The 17909-nt window shown below is 37.8% G+C and overlaps 2 protein-coding genes across 19 annotated transcripts in view; both read right to left on the reverse strand.

The window, feature by feature from the left end:
- BCAS3 (BCAS3 microtubule associated cell migration factor) overlaps positions 1-5360 on the reverse strand; it is a 578553-nt gene extending 573193 nt beyond the window's left edge. For all 18 annotated transcript variants that reach the window (XR_008961213.1, XM_057317873.1, XM_057317874.1 and 15 more), the window contains exons 1-3: positions 5276-5360; positions 3807-3894; positions 1212-1266 (exon numbers count right to left, since the gene is read on the reverse strand). Coding sequence is in view for 17 of the 18 variants with exons in the window: in XM_057317873.1 (XP_057173856.1) it covers positions 1212-1266; positions 3807-3877 (126 nt within the window). In the remaining variant the exon portion in view is untranslated. The remainder of the gene's footprint in view (positions 1-1211; positions 1267-3806; positions 3895-5275) is intronic.
- Positions 5361-12886: 7526 nt separating this feature from the next.
- PPM1D (protein phosphatase, Mg2+/Mn2+ dependent 1D) overlaps positions 12887-17909 on the reverse strand; it is a 43782-nt gene continuing 38759 nt past the window's right edge. Inside the window, exon 6 of the mRNA XM_026517504.4 lies at positions 12887-14366. Coding sequence (XP_026373289.3) covers positions 13809-14366 — 558 coding nt within the window. The 3' untranslated portion in view covers positions 12887-13808. The remainder of the gene's footprint in view (positions 14367-17909) is intronic.

The following is a 17909-nucleotide window of genomic DNA, read 5'->3' on the forward strand; positions in this document are numbered from 1 at the left end:
CATTTCAACTGCTATTTCCAATGTCCTTTGGAACTTGACTCTTTCACTCTTCCTTTGCTATGCATTCCCTTAGCAATTACATTTTCAGTCTGTACTATCATGTATAACAGTTACTGAAATGCTGCTATAAGCTCTGCTTGTTTCAGCAATTTGACTTCCCTTAGTAACCAAGTTCCTCAAAAAAGGAAAGCATTTATTATTCCTTACATGCCCCACAGACCTTTTCACTGTGACCTATTTCCATTAAAGTTATCTGAACGTGATAACGGAGTACCAGCATTCCCTGATACTTTCCCTTACTTGATAAATACAACTTACATAATAGAACTGAAATCTGGATTTTAGACTTTTCTAGGATGCTGTCATAAAGCTGGGACACTGGACCTATGAATTCCCTTTTTGAACAGCGTGGTTACAGATAGCCTGGCAGTCAGGAAACACTGACATCACCACAAGGAGAAAATACCTTTCCCTTCAGTCGTTCCACTGGACAGAGAGCTTCCCACGGCCACTGTTTCACAAGAATCACTGGAGGTTCTCACTACAGACACAAGTTACTGGATGCCACCTCAATTCCACGAGTCAAACTCTCTGGGACGGGGCTTGGAAATTATTATTTTTAACACATGTGCCAAGTGATGCTTAGGTTAAATCTGGGCAACAGTGCACTAGATACGATCCCAGGAGGGTTGCTCTCATTCTTTATTCTTATATTTACATAGAGAGAACTCTGTTAGAAGTTAGAGTAACAAGGCATACCCTACTTGGCATAAAAATACTGCTCACCATGAAAGACATGTAGACTTGTGCTCAGTGTAGTATTTAGGTAATAAAATATCTATTTAAGGACATGCAAAGTATATACTTTGCTTTGATCACTTCAGAGAGGCAACATTTAACTAGGACAAGAGAAAGATTCTGGAAATAGGACCCAACTAGAGAGTCCCAAGTCCCATCTCTCAACTAACATCTCACTTTGATTCCTCTTAGGAGAGCAAGTCTTGAGGAATAAGAATTGTGCCACTATCAGCCCAAAACTAAGGCACATGTAATACTAACAAGTATAGTTCGACCCTACCAATGCTCAGGATGCTAAAACATCAGAAGTTTTTCTGAAGTTGATGATACTAGTGGCAAGTTTAGGAGAAAGAACATTTCCGAACTTTCCTGGCCAATGGTAAAACCTACTATTTCTGAAACAACACACTTACCTGCGGAACAACATCCTGTAGAAAAGTCACAACACTTTCCATGTAGGACTGCTCCCTGAAAAAGGGTGAAATGCATAAAATTTATCCTGGCAGCTTAAAACAAAACATGTTAAAGCTCTTTCTACAAGCCTTAAGAAAGTTACTCCTAATATTAAAAAAAAGAAAAAAGACTAACACTCATCAACTGATAATTCTGCTATCCTGCTTTCTAGTTTCTTTGTATATGTTATTAAATGAAATGCAAATGAGATATTAATCTTTTTACATATCATCTCTTCTTAAAAGTCATGCTCTCTGAATTTGACATAGATATCCTAACTTGTATTTGAAGGAGTGATGACACAAGGCTAAGGCAGGACCTTCCTCTTGAGTCAAAGCAAAAGAATTCCCCAGTCGGAGCAACAAAAACTAAGGCTGATGACTCAGTACTTAGTGACCTTCTCTTTAAATTGGTAATGTACCTAGTCCCTCACCTGTATATAGCAAAATCAATCTGCATTTTGCTGCAGGCGCAGGCATTAGGCGATATTAAGAAGTCCTCACAGAATGTTTGTCACAGACAAGACATGGGAAAATATTAAAATGCATGAAAGTGAAGAAAAATGATACTGTTAAGGTCACTAAGATATTTTAAATGGGAAGTATATAGATATCAGCAAGTGGGAAAAAAATTCTTCAAAATACCAAATCAAATTCATTTCATTTCATGTGAAAAATTACATTTGAAGAAACTCATATGAGTTATCCTAAATCCTATAAAAAAGCAATATGCCTTAGATAGCTACAAAAACTGATTAGGCTGAAAAAAACAAAACACACACACACAACAATTTGATTAGGCCTGCCTCTCCCACCTCATTTTTCACCCACTCTCCTTACTCTGCTTCCATCATCTGCAACTTCCATTCCTAGAATACACCAAGCTCTTTGAGTCAAGACTTTACACCAGCTTTTTTTCTGCCTGGATTCCTACCCATACTCTTCCGTCCCTTTCATTTCTCCAGCTTAAGTGTCACCTCATCAGAGAGGCCTTCCCTGACAGCCTGAAGTCAGACTCCCCACTGTCATTCTCTATCATAGCACACTGCGTACTAATCAAAGCCTGTAATCACTTTACTTATTCACTGTTTCCCCCCCTAGAATGTAAACTCTACTACACAAAGGACTCCAACTCTCATATTTACCTTCTATCTCCAGAATCTACAAGCCAGTACTTCAGGCATGGAGCAGATGCTCAAGCATTATTTGTTAAAAGAATACAAATAAATAAAAGATTTTTTAAAAACACTAAAATTATGTATTGAATAACAAAAAGCAATATAAGATGAATACTACATGGTGAGGCAACACAGAATACTGCCTAAGTGCACAGACTCTGGGGACAAACAGCCTGGTTGATCCAGGTTCCCCTTCTAGGCTATTCCCAAGGACAATTTACCTAATTTCTCCCTGCTTTGGTTTTCTCACCTGTAAAATGAAGACTGAAAGAGTACCTAATTCATAGCTAATAACATGCTTAATTTGTTGCCATGGTCCATAGTTAGCAAAGAAATATGGCCCAAGGAAATGCAGGAGGAAAAAAAAAAGGAAGTATTATATAGCAAAATACTATATTATACATATATTTTTCTTAGTCTGAGAGGGCAATCTTTATGTAACATGCTAAACTGCCCAAGGGAATAATATAAAATGCTACAATTCCCTTATGAACATTTTAGAAGGTAGAAAACAAGTTTCACCTCCTTATCCAGATACTGAAGAATCTTCACTGTTCACCCTAACCTACTTTATATAGGTCAACTTCCCTATATTTCATTTATGAACATAGCTTGCCTTATCCACATCGGCTCACCCTATTTCCTTTGTCGAAAATGTACTTTTGATTCTAATTGTCCAAACTACTCAGCCTTTAAAGTACATTATGTTAGCTTCTTAATAAAACCCTTTAGGATCTAAAATACTAGAATATCCCCACTAAATACTCCCACTAAAATATTCCCTCCCAATTCTCATGGTTTGCTGGCACCTTTTTTATTGATTACAGTTATTTCAAGTACACATAACTTAAAACCACATTAGATCATATACTCCTATTAAGTATAAATAGGCTTTGGCAAATTAAAATACAGAATGTACTTTTTATGACACTGACTTAGAAACCTTCTGACTGAAACCTAGATAAGAGATATATTTTACATCAGGATCTGGTCAACATATACATACGTATGAACAGTGTGTGTCACAAAAGAATATTCCCAACTATATTTTCTATAATATGTTATTTCATTTTTTAAATAATGGTCCTGATCCACTGAATTGATCTAATGAGCCACCAATTTTTGAACCTGGAGTTTGAAAAAACATTACGCCTCAGGATTTAGCACAGTGCTTTTGATGTACCCTATAAATATGAATACATTAACTTGATCCTCCAATTATTCCTTTTATTTGGTGTTGGCAATATTTATCATCCTGTGAAGCCAAAATTAAACAGATATTACAAAAGTAGTCAATGTTCAGAAAGGAAACCTGAATGTTAGTCACTATTCTGAGCAAATTTCCTTTAACTTTTAGGATTATCTGAAATTCGCTTACGTAACAGCCTGGGGGCGAACCACAACTCCACCAGTACAACGACTGGGTCTTCTGGGAGAATCTGTAGCCATAGCTTCATTCGTTAAGCCTGTTTCCAGCACAAAGAGATAGAAAAAAATGGATCATTATTGTTGTGAATCAGGGTAAGGGTTTATGTTTGCTCACTAGAGATCCCTATGGAAAATGCCTAAAATGTAGGAAACCTTCCCAGCAATTCCCATTACATGAGAAACGAGGGAGGTTAGGGGAGGAAGTAGATAAAGAAGTTTTCTAATTATCATGAAATTTTTTTATTTGGACTAGGCCTCAGAACCACAGAACTAGTTAAAACTCTTTCTGGACCCTCTGACCTACTGTTAACATAAGCTAGAAAGGTAAGGGATGGAGAGTCCAGCACAAGATCTCTTAATAAAAACAAATGTGCTATCTCTGTGAGCCAAAATTAAAGAATGTACTAAAATCCTGAAATAGTGAAAAAACACGTGGCACAGTATTTCGAGACCTAATGGAACAGTGAAATAATTAATACCTTCCAACTAAGACTGTTGGGAAACTATGAGCAAGACTGCATACTGTAACCATGTATAGTGACCATTTCACAATATGTACAAATATCAAAACATTATGTTGTACACCTAAACTAATATAATGTTCTATGTCGATTATAGCTACCAAAAAAAAAGGACTGCATGGTCATAATCTAACAAGAGTTTTTAAATCGTATTTGTCAACCCCCTGCTATTGTAACCTAAACACCACAGCCTAAATAAGTAATAAAAACGTATATGACATTAGAAGCCTTATCCTTTTCTGTCACATCACTGAATCCTGATCCTTGAATGTCCAATTAGCATCTGAATCACTTGGGAGGTTTTAAGAGCGTGGAGTGTACTTGGTTAAGGCTAAAAGAGGACTGACAGCAATATTAACGATCTCTTTCAGGGCTCAGGAAAGTCCACAGCCTGGAACTAATCTTGAAAGCCCCTAAAACCATCACTTCTAAGTAGGGAGTATTCTATCACCTTATTTGAAAATTCCCATACTGATGAGTCTCATCTGCTACTACAAAAACACCCATTGCCCCACCTAGCCCAGGTACCCCTTCCTCAGTAGGTATCTTCACCACCAGCCCCTCAGCCCTCTCATTTCCATTCCACCCTTTATTTCCCGAAACACAGCCTCCCAAGAAATATCCTTTAAGGGCCCTGTCTCCCGAGGACGACCCTCGCCAGCCCCTCAGGCCCCACTCTCCTGAAAGACACTAACACAGCTCTACCCACTTAACCTCCAACGCGGAGCCACCGCTGCCCCCGGCCGCCCTCTGGCCCCTTGCCCTTTCTCCCCTCCCCCTCCAAACTCGCTACCTCTCCCTCGTCGAATCCCTGCCAGCCAAGCCCTCTCCCCTCACGCTGCTTGCCCCTCGTCCTCTCCCAGCCTCCCCAAAGCCAGAGCCCCACCAGCCCTCTCACCGGCCGCCCCGCCGGTAAACGCTGTTCTCCAGCTCAAGGCTCACTGTTTGGAGTCTCCCTTTGTGATTGACGGCTACCACTTCCTACCACGCCTCAGCGGAACTACTTTTCTAGCCAATCCCAGAAGGAAACTGGATAAGGCCGGGCACCGCCCTTGGAGGTCAGCTTCGCCAACCAGCAAGTAGGAAAGAGGCGGACCCGCCTCCTGAATTTATCCAATCCGCTGGGGCTCCAGGGGAAACAAAACAGTATGTAAGTTCGGGTGAAGCCGAGGGGTCAGGTTCGGTTGCGAACGCAGGCAGGTAGAGAGAGTTACGAACACATCTGTTTTTCTTTGCAGACAGTACACCTACGTGGCTTTGTCAAAAAGAATCATGCCGCAGACTACTTTGCACTTCAGCTGAGCGTCGCGGGCTGGGAGTCGGAGGTCGGGAGACCGGTCTGTTTACATCGAATTCTCGCGACAGCTAGTTCGAAGCTCAAAGCACGTGGACATGGCAGCTGCCAATCACTTTCTGCTGGCCACTCACCCATCCCGATCCCGCCTTCTGCCCCGCCCTTTTCGATGTGTTTATCTTCCGGGAGCCTAGGCTGGCTTGTGTGGTGGGCTGCCCTAGAGCCCGGGAGGTATTGATGTAAATGAGGGGCGCGGCCGGTGATCGTGTCAATTTGAGCGAGGTTTGTGGAGCCCGCCTGACTCCTTCCTTACCTGTTTCCATCTCCCCTGTGGAAGAGATGGCGATTTCGCTCTTGTTTTGGAGTCAGTTACATTTCTTTTATAAACATGGTATCATTTATTGATTTATTGAACAAACGCTCAGCACAGTCTTAAGCACTTCATAAGTACTATTAAAAGTAATATGGCAGTCCCATGAAGATATAGCTTTTTAATAGGCATGAGGTTGTAACAAACTGGCTGACAGCAGTAAAAATTTTAAGGAGGTTTTACGCACAATGGAGGATGGAAAAGATTAGTAGAGAAACTATCTCAACGGATATATGCAGTTAATCGGGTGCTAGAGAGATAGATGATAGATACAGACACAGATATAAATATAGCTGTAGATATAGCCAAGAAACCATGGATTTGCTCTTGACGCTCTATCGGTGCCAACAAATAGCACACCCAGACTGCTCTTTATCAGGCTAATGTTTGAACATTGGCTAATAAAAGATTCTGAACATTTATCTTCCACTACACACAAATTCCGAGAACCGTCAACCTTCTAAGATTTGCTTCCTACATTAAACCCACTAACTGAAGAATCTTTCCAACATTCTAAATTCCTTCTGCTCTTATTGCTTGCTATCACTCTTACTTCTTTGTTGTATTTGGAATCTTTTGGAGTTTCTCTTGTGCGTATCTCATTTTCCCCAACTAGAAAGTTAACTTCTTCCTAGGCGTTAGAAGAATAAAGTTTTCACATTGTTGAATACCTTTTAACACTTAGCCCTGAACACAACAGGTGTTTCAAAATTCAGACTTATTTTAATTAAGTAATTACTGTTTTCATGTTGTCCAGACCCAGAGCAGGAATAAAGAGGAAATCCAGAGGAAACCAATAAGTAATAATCACAAATGGGATCACCAGCATTTGTATAAGGTTATTCAGTTTACATAGCTGTTTCATATGCATTGTTAAACTTCATAGCTCTTTGACTATTCCTCTATAAAGTTATGGAAAAAAACAAAAAATCATAAAGAATACCCTTGTACACAAGTTCATTCATTCATTCATTCAGCAAATATTTGAATACCTGTTAAGTGCCAGACATGTTCTAAGCTCCAGAGGTACGGCAATAAAAAAATCAATGTGCTTTCCTCAGCCAGAGAATTTACATTCTGATGGGAAGACAGAAATAAACAGAGAAATTCAAGTAGTGAAAAATGCTATGGAAAAAAATATATAATAAGCCAGATAAATAGATGGCTTAATTTAGGTAGTGTCATCAGGGAAGGCCTCTCAGGATATGACATTTGAACAAAGTATGTGAGAAACTACTCTGAGAGAAAAGTAGTCCAGACAAAAGGAACAAGTACGAAGGCCCTAAAGAGGGAATGAATCTTGATTAGGAATGAGAAAAACAGTATGGTTTAAGCAAAGTGAAGTAAGTAGAAAGTGATAGCAAACTAGATAGGAGAGGTAAGCAGTGGCCAGATGGACTATGGTCTTATATAGAACTATAAGGAGTTTCAATTTTAATCTAGGGTGGGAATCTTTTGGAGGACTTTCAACCAGAAAGTATCATGACCAGGGATGCCTGGTGGCTCAGTTGGCTAAGTGTCTGCTTTGGCTCAGGTCCTGGTCCCAGGGTCCTGGGTTTGAGCCTCACTTCTTGCTCAGTGAGGAGCCTGCTTTTCCCTCTGCCTGCTGCTCCCCCTGCTTGTGCTCGCTCTCTCGTGCTCTCTCTCTGACAAATAAAGAAATGGAGTCTTTAAAAAAAAAAGTATCATGACCATATTTACATTTCTAAAAGATCATTCTAGCTACTGTACAGAGAATAAACTGTTGGTCAGGGAGGGAACAAGAGTGGAAGCAGTGGGGCAAGTAGGGAAGCTATTTCAGTAGACCAGCTGGGAGATGCTGGTCTAGAACTGGGCGTAGAAGTGAAGCAGTAAAGGTGAAAAGTAGCCAACTTCAAAATATTTTGGAAGAGAAAATGGAAAGATCTAGATATTGGGTTGGTTGTGGGATAGATGAAAAAAAGAGAATCAAGGATGATGTCCGTGTTTTGGGCTGGAACAACTAAGTGATGACATCTATGGGTAAGATGAACACTGGTGAGGTTATACATTTGGGGGACTGAACTTCTGTGCTTTGGTTTCATCCTTTATAAATTGTGAAAAAGACTAGTATGAGCTTCATAGGATTTTTATGAGGAGTAAATAAATTTTAAATTCTTAGAACCAGTTAGAAATTTCTCCAAATTAACTAGTTCTAATTATAAATTAACCAACTACGTCTACTCTTTTTTTTTTTTCACCACAAAAATGGTGTGAGATTCTCTCATGAGACTTCAAACAGAGGGAAAACAAAATTTGTGGAGATCATTTTTTGAGTGGAAGTAACTTAAGGGTACTTAGTACATATTGCCAGCTTATAGTCATTTCAAAGCATTGGGATGTGGGGAAACTTTTCAACAATCTGTTCTTGTGGCTGAGCAATACCAGCTAGGAAACTGATTTTCAGTGTAAAAGAGTGACTTCGAGCCAGAATTCTGTCTTCTTCCAGTTGCTACAATGGCCCATTATAATAAATCATTAATGACTAAAATTGCCTCTCTCATGGCCCTGTGAATCAAAACCAAAATCTCCAGAAAATCATCAAGGAATTATCCGTATGAAAACCAGTTTCAAGATCAGTTTATACTTTATTGTGAGTTTTCATTTCCATAGGATTAAGATTCCTTTTCACTTCAAGCAAGCCATTGCCTCACCCTCGCCACCAAAAACACCTGAACAATAATCACATGATTTAAGCAGTGAAATAATCTGATTTCACATAGAGCTATGATAAACATTAATATTTTAGTTTTTAGTCAAGTGAAAGGAAAAAAACCCAAAGAGGTTTAAAAAAAATAACCATCATCAAACATAGGTTCATCAATTGCATCACTCTGGTTGGGGATTTTGATAACAAGGGAGACTATAAACATGTTATATAAGTAGAAGTGATAGGAAACTAGGAAGGAAAGGGCATATGTGGAATATCTGTATCTTCTGTTCAATTTTGCCACGAACCTAAAACTGCTCTAAAAAATAGTCTATTTTTAAAAATCACATTTCTCTAAAATCCTCCAATTGGGAGGTAAAACTATGCTAATTACTCTCTATATAGACTTTCTTTGGTGCATTTTTAGGTTGAAACTTTTGAACCCTACCTTTTGTAGTATTCTCCTAGAAAGTAAACTTCCAAACTTTAGCAAAACCAACAAGGGTCATGTTACCTCATACCTATCTAATTACAGTAGTACCTGCCATTTGTCTGTCCTGAATGTTACATTACTGTAGCTTCTAAAACAGCATTTTCCCACATTTCTATTCAAAGTTCTAAGTGTTTGTTTATTATGTTGGGCCCCTTCAACCTTCACCCAGCTCATTCTCAGGCCCAGCAAACTTTCTGAAGATAGGGTAATTGCTTGCCTTTCATTCTCTTGAAACTAACTAGTATCTATAAAGTAGCCATGTAATTTATCATCCTAACCAGAGGCTCTATTAACAATTATATACATGCTCCAACCAAAAAAGTAAAGTAGGACTGTCCCAGGCAAATCATGAAGTATGACTTCCCTTTATCTCTGACACATTAGTACTACTTTGTAACTTTTCTAGTCCATTAATGTATGACTCTATTGTCTATTTAGCTAACATGTAAGCTCTTTAGCAGAAGGGATTATTTGTTTCATTTCTGTTCTCCATAAAGCTCTATTCATTAATAGGAAAAATTACATGTCAGAACCCCAACAATTTATCCTACAGTCTGGAGCTTGTATGTATAATTAAAAGTACCAAAAAGTAAAACTATTGACAAAGACCAAAAATGAGCTTCATCAGCTGTTTTAATGATGCCCAGGTCATAGTTTACCTTCCCCATATATGCCTAACCCTAGATAAAAACTGCTTTAAAATCTGAGAAAACTGAATCTGTATTAACAGTTTTGAGAAGCTAACCATTTAATAAAAATAATATTAGATAACATTTATTTAGCTCTGTATGCCAGTCACTGTGGTATTACTATCTATATTTTATAGATGAGGACCAAGACACAAAGATGTTAAGCCATTTAGCTCCAAGTGTAGGCACAGCGGTGGAAGTGCGTGGTTCCTAAAGCCCCAGCTTTCTCCCCAGAGAGTTGAAAAGGGGAGCCCCAGAGAAGGGGAAGGTACCCTGGAGACTGTGGGGAGGGAGGAGCTCAGGAGAGTGACCTCACAGAGTACAAAAGCGGGGATCAGATCCTTATTAGCATATCAAAGACTTTGAGAACTTTGAAAGAACCAGGAAAATCTAACTCACATGGAGAAAGCAATCAACAGAGGCTCACATAGAAGAACTCACGTAGAAAAAACAATCAACAGATGCTCACATGATTTAAGCAGTGGTGAAATAATCTGATTTCACATACAACTATGATAAACATTAATATTTTAGTTTTCAGTCAAGTGAAGGGAATACCTTAATGACACAGATTATCTGACACTTTAAAGCAGTACTGTAAAAATGTCCTGCAAGCAATTGTGAACTCCCTTGACATGCATGAAAACACAGAACATCTCAACAAAGAGAAAGTAGAACCAAATGGGGGAAAAAATTAAAATAAAGAAACAAAAGGAAATTTTGGAACTCAGAAATATAACATCAAATGTTCTAACAAAAGGAAAAACAGAGTTACAAAGAAGGAAGAAAAAGGAGGTGCCTGGGTGGCTCAGTCATTAAGCGTCTGCCTTCAGCTCAGGTGATGATCCCAGGGTTCTCGGATCAAGCCCCATGTCAGGCTCTCTGCTCATCGGGGAGTCTGCTTCTCCCTCTCACTCTCCCTCTGTACTCTTTCTCTCAAATAAATAAAATCTTTAAAGAAGAAGAAAAAGAATGTGATGCTGAAAAAAAGGGGTGGTGGCTGAAAGCCTCCTAAGTTTGGTGAAAGATATAAACCTACAGATTCAAGATGCTCAGCAAACCCCAAGCAGAAAACCTTAAAGGAATCCACGTACAGGGTCTTGAAAGCAGCCAGAGAAAAACAATGCATTACCTACAAGGGAACAATTTGAATGACTACAGATTTTTCATCAGAAACCAGAAAACAATACTAGAAGAAAACCTAGAATATCAGGAATGAAAAAAGAACAATAGCGATGGTAAATATCTGGATGAATATCACAGACTGTTCTTCTCTTGAGTTCTTTAAAATATTTGATTTTTGATAGCAAAAATTATAACATTGCCTGATGGGGTTTTCAATATATACAGACATGACAGCTATAACATAAAGAGGAGAGGATAATACAGTGGTGTTTTCTACATTGCACTTTAAGTGGTAAAACAGACTTAAGTAGACTATCAAAGTTTGGGTATTGTCATCCCTAATGCAACCATTCATATAGCCAAAATATTTTGCCTCAAAGATTAAAATTCAGGGCACCTGGGTGGCTCAGTCGGTTAAGCATCTGTCTATACATAGATTATCACTGAAAGAACACAAAAAGGGGGAAATGTTGGCTGCCTTGGGAACTGAGGTGGGAGTTTTTCATTATGTACCATCTTATACATCGTAAATTTCCCATAATATATTATACTACTGATCTACATTACATTGGCAAATAAAATTAGAAAACAAAAGACAAACATTAAAACATTATTTGTGATTGCATAACATCTTCAGCTCCTTAAAGAATAGGCCTAAACACAATCCTAGGAACAGACACAGAAAAGGGCTAATCTTAGCATTTGCAGTTGTGTCTTAAACCAAAAATGTTTCTAGTATTAATAGCTACTAACTACTATATGGAATTGGAACTCCATTGTACTAAAAATGTGATCTAGGAAAGAAGTAATACTGTAACATTTTTACATTAGAAACTGATTTGAAAAATAAAGATTACATAATCCATTACTCTATAATCAAATGGAAATTTTAATTTCATGTAGATAAAGGATTTACAATCAATCACTGGCAGAAAAAGTCAAAGTAGCTAAATGAATTTTCTTTTAATATACATACAGATTTGTTGCATTTCTAGTTTGTGCAGCTAAGATGGTATCACGGGTCTAAAAGATGGGGAAAAAACAAAAAATAATTTTTTTTAAAAGATGGAAAAAACCCTTCACAATAAATTGACTTCAAAAGTGTCTACTAGTTGCTATGTCTCTGTCTTGGAAAGATCTGAAAAACAAACTCTTCAGGGCGCTTGGGTGGTTCAGTTGCTTAAGCATCTGCCTTCGGCTCAGGTCATGATCTTGGGGTCCTAGGATTGAGACCCACTTCAGGCTCCCTGCTCAGTGGGGAGTCTGCTTCTCCCTCTCCCCGTCCCACCATTCGTATGCTTGCTCTCACTCTCAAATAAATAGAATCCTAAAAACAAACAAACAAAAAACAAACTCTTCGGTAATTAAAAATCCTTCTTAAGAGCTAGCCACAGGTAATGCTTTACCTGGACCCCTGGTTCTCAATCTCATTACTGAAGACTGTTATGCTTCCAATTGTGCAGTTCCTAGCATATTGTAGATATTGAATGTACAAATTAACTCTTCAATCTCTTAAGATGTCTTGTTTTAAATTAATTATTTTCTTATTGTATAACAATTCATCACACCAAAATGACATACTCTTTGGTGTCTTAGTTTTTTCCTATATTACCAAAGTATAGTTTTATTCATTTTTAAGTGCAACATAATATTTCATCAAATGTTTATAAGCCATAACTGACTTCGCCATATTCTTAACCATATTCTTAGATATTTAGCCTGTTTCAATGTATTCTAAATTAAAATTTAAAAGTCAAGAGTACAAAAATAAACATTACATGTGTTTTTAAGTTGTTAAAGCATGATCAAGGCAAAATAGAAAGTTTGTATCATTAAAACAAACCAATGACAAAAATCCAGCAACATCAGGAACAGTTCACTGATTTATTAGATGAACAAACATATATCCATATAATCAATGAAAACTGTACGATATATAAAATAATTTAAGAAATGTCGGGAATTAGCAGCACCATCCGTTATTGAAATAGCAAGAAAAACTTCACATATTTTATGCAAACACGAGAAGAAACTACTTTAAGACCTAATAATGCCATTGAGTGTCTGGGATGATTGAGAAGGGCACCTTTTTAGGCAAATACACCTCCTTCTACTCCAAAGATTTGGCGAGTATATCTGATGATTAATGTTTCAGAAAAATGCTACTGAATTAAGAGATACTGCATAGTATTTAAATTAGAATAGGGAGACTAACACCAAGCTACTTTCAGCATGGCTCAAGACTTCTGCTATGAAAAATTTAGTTCTGAATTATGAAATTAGAAATAAAAAATAATTTTTAAAAGACACTAGCTGTCTCTAAGAAACATTAAGTGGAACACAGGTCACTATGAAAATACATCACTTTTCCAGTTTGCTTAATAATTTACTTTAAAAAGTTGTGTAGTTTTCATCACAAGTGACTTATACAAATTTCTTAATAAGCATTTTTAAAAGTTTAAATGTATTTCTAAAATCTAATAGATTCTTTTGATTTTTTTTTAACCTTTAGCCCTGTTGTTACATTTACTGTGTATCAGAGTAAGAGACTGAGTTTGTGCGAAGTATACAAATTTACACACATTTTACAGCAACTTATATCCTACCATCTACAAAATTCACATTTATAATACAAGCAAGTACAAGGCCAGGATAAAACTGTTGAATTCCAGAAAGTCAAACTGTATACTATTTTTATTTTGTCCCCTTAAAAAAAGTTCAAGTTCGGCACCAACTTCGAAAAGCCCTCTTAAATCCTAAGTTTGGGAAAAAAACCACTTTTCAGATACATTTCAGCAGACACAAACAGTTTTTCTGTGCTGATGAAGTAAAGGATTTCCAATTTTCTTCTGGCCCCGAAGTCTGCGCCGCATGGTAAGTTTAACAGAGTTCTTTCGCTGGGAGCTCGTGGGGAGGCTTGCAGGCTGAGCACCACTACTTCGACTTAACCCATTTCGTCTATGCTTCTTCACAAGAGGGCCAGAGTTGGACTCTTCTAATGTCCTTTTAAAGTTTGCTGGAGGGGTTCTTTCAACTTCTTGGGCTTTCATCTGACCTGGAGTTGACATCTTTAAATTTTTTTGGTCCATGATGGTATTTGTTGAATTGGTAGGCACAAGGCCAACTGACAGGCTATTATTCAAAGAATCATGTATCCTTAACGTCAGGGCTTTAGTGCAATTTTCTTCAAGTGGCTCTGGATCTTTTGAGGGTATGACTGCTGCCTGGACACTTCCTCGAGCTACCTCAGCTGGGACTTCTAAATAATTCTCTGAGAAGGCATTACTACGAACAAGGGCAGGTACATGGTCCTGAGAGCTCAGCCGTGGCCACGGGTCCTCCTCCAGTGACTGAAAAACAAGAAAGTAAGCCAAATAAATAATCTATCCTAGAATTCAGCTTAACCATTAGGGAGATGAAGAAACTCCATTAGAATAAGTGACAAATCTGGTTGGTTGGTTGGTTGATTTCCTACTTTCCTATTTTTTTTTTCCTATATTCTCATCTCTGAATATTCAGTAGTACAGAAAATATAAAGTGCAACATTAAAGCAATAATGTCATACTGCAAACTCATATTGCTGCTTTGTACCTATCTCCCAAACACCAGAGGCTATTCTAGGACTTGAGAAAAGCAGGATGTCTGGGAACCTAGAGAGCAGGGCTGGGGAAATCTCAAAGAAATAAATGAAAATCATATGGAAACTTTCAGGTATTGGTTTTTTTTTTAATATTTCATTTTATTTATTTGACACAGAGAGAGAGAGAACAAGCAGGGGGAGCAGCAGAGGGAAAGGGAGAAGCAGACTCTCCGCTGTGCAGGGAGCCCCATGTGGGGCTTGATCCCAGAACCCTGGGATCTTGACCTGAGCCAAAGGCAGACACTTAACCGACTGAGCCACCCAGGTGCCCCTCAGGTATTGTTTTTTTGAAAGCTTGACAAGTCATTCACATATGCACTACCCCTTTAGATATAGTACTCTAGATCTACATATACTCAGAATATTTTTCCCATTGCCAGATAGATATTTTTCCTATCAAACCCAAATCTCCCATAGTACTAATATTTTATAAAATCATTGTCTTAATAGTTTCTCAAGAACAGACTTTATGCATAAATACTATGTCTCTCAAGTATATAACATTTCCCTCAAATCTTTTTCTCTTTTAATCAAGTAGTTTATTAAAATATTAGTATATTCTGAAGTAAACCCTTTTGTGGAAGGGTAAATGAAAACATATTATCTGGTCTTCCTCTGATATAAAAATCCCTTAGAAAGAAATGCCTTTCAAAAAAGTGCTACATAAAAGTATACTTGCATTTCAATCTCACCATAAACATGAACATGCTTTAATGGAAAAAAATATATTGACTTTAGGTCAAATGGAAACTGGAGATGAGAAACCCTAGTTCCTAATTTGGTAAGGCCTCAAATAGACTGTTGTTGCTGCTGCTGTTTTTTTGTGGGGTCTTTTGGTTTTGTTTTGTTTTTTTTAAACTAAGAAAATACTCCTTCTTTCTGCAGTCATTGATTCATTTATCTTACATTGCATAGTTTATTGAAAGCACAATTCTCTTTATCTGTTTTATTTTATTGTTTAAATATTTTATTTATTTGACAGAGAGCCAGAGAGAGCCAGAGAGCACAAGCGGGGGGAATGGCAGAGGGAGGAGAAGCAGGCTCCTCCCAACGCAGAACTCGATCCCAGGACCCTGGGATCATGACCTGAGCCGAAGGCAGCCGCTTAACCCAACTGAGCCACCCAGGCACCCCTCTTCTTATCTGTTTTAACACTGAATAGATGTTGAGTAGCAACCTTATTTCAAAGTACCAGTGTTGAGAAAGGATAACAAGATAGTCTTCATTCCAGGACATTTACACATGGCTTTCAATAATATCAGCAAGACATGTATGTGAGTTTATCCTTCTGCATTAGGTTGGTTCCAGTGCCTACCCTGGTCACAAGCAGGCTCTGGATAATCACAGAAAACTATATCTACTCATAAGAAATTGTTGAGCTACAGTCTGTCCTGCTTTAATACAGAACACGGATTTACAACAAGACGAGGCAGACAGAGAAGGCTTCCTACTACCAATCACATCACTAATTTAGGCATAAGAAAGAAAGTAATAACCAAGCCATTGACAGGAATAGAACATACAGCTCTAGTTTGTAAAACAAGGTTAGATATTAGATGGAATTCCTTTATAAGAGAAAACCAATGGAACAATTTCAGAGTTAACACAATTTATTATAATTTCTGTTGCATTGTGTCTTTTTAAATTCACAAGATTATTATTCTGACACTACATGTGTGCTGGCTTTTCTTCCCCCCACTTTCTCCTTGAACTTTTCCTTTTCCTGCTCTTTTTATTGGCATTCTGTGGGAATACATTGCATCTGTTAGCCCAAGCAACTGCTTAGACTTCTCAGACTCATCCCAGTTTAATTACTTGAATTGCTAGATCTTCTTACATGTTCATAAAACATGTGATATTGAGATATTACCTCCTAAAAACAAAAACTTTAAAAGTTTCACTACTTCAGAGATCAACTTCCTTGCTCCACCAATCTTACAATCCAACATTAAACAACTAATTGAAAATTGTGCCTAGAACACAATTGAAACTAAACGTTAATTTTCTGAAAGAACCCCCTTCCTCATTCCTCCTTCCAATAGCTTTTGGCTTATTACAAAACAGCTAAACTGGGATATCTGGGTGTCTCATTTGGTTAAGCGTCTACCTTTGGCTCAGATCATGATCCCAGGACCCAGCCCCTCATCGGGCTCCCTGCTCAGCAGGGAACCTGCTTCTCCCTCTCCCCTTGCCTGCTGCTCCCTCTGCTTGTGTTCTCTCTCTTGCTGTCACATAAATAAATAAAATCTTTAAAAACAACCAACCAAACAAACAAACAAACAAAAAAACAGCTAAATTTAGTTTTGTCCTAAAGAAAGGACAAAAGAAAATGTGTGCCAGAGTAATATATCACTTAAACAGAGGTATTTCTACCACATCCATCCCAAAACAAGGATCTGAATACTGGTATATCTTAGGATCCATACAGAAGTTGACATGTCTATAAATAGATAAACCTAGTTTCAAATGCCTACTCTAAATGTGGGAAAGTCTTAAAAACCAAACTGACCAAAATGTCATTCTATTTATCTAGATGTTACTAAATATGGGATTATTTTAACAAGAAAATAAATCAGATTATGGTTGTCAATTAAGATAAAACACAATTTCTTAGGCAGAGATTTGTCTTTATTTACTTGTTACGTCAGAGCTAACAACACTAACTATTCTGAATGGCTCCAAATATTTTCTTATATTTTGGTGGGGCCAACTGATTAACAACCAACCAATGCCTAAATATAAGTTAGTGCATACATAAATCTCCTTACCTTTATTATTATTAGATCATTATGTTTCCAGATTTTTAGAAATAATTTTTTAAAAACATTTTATGTGGAGCGCCTGGGTGGCTCAGTCGGATGGGCAATTAACTCTCGGTTTCAGCTCAGGTCATGATCTCAGGGTCATGAGATGGAGCCTGGTGTTGGGCTCCGCCCTGGGTGTGGAGCCTGCTTAAGAGTCTCTCACTCCATCTCCCCCTTTGCCCCTCAATCCCATGCATGCTCTTGCTCTCTCAAAAATTAAATACATACATACATACATACATACATAAAAGGAAGTCCTCAGAAGTCCCAAGTATAACAAAACAGTTATCGATACTACTAATTTTAAGTAGGAAATACTGGGATGAAATCAGAAGAAGGGAAATATAGTACTATTTAAATTTGTTTATTTCATAGCATATCTTAAACTCATTCAAAATTATGAGTAAGAAAGGAATAATGTTTCTTGTCCATGTTATTCAACAACCAGT

The sequence above is a fragment of the Ursus arctos genome, unplaced genomic scaffold, assembly GCF_023065955.2.
Source record: "Ursus arctos isolate Adak ecotype North America unplaced genomic scaffold, UrsArc2.0 scaffold_24, whole genome shotgun sequence".
NCBI lineage: Eukaryota > Metazoa > Chordata > Mammalia > Carnivora > Ursidae > Ursus > Ursus arctos.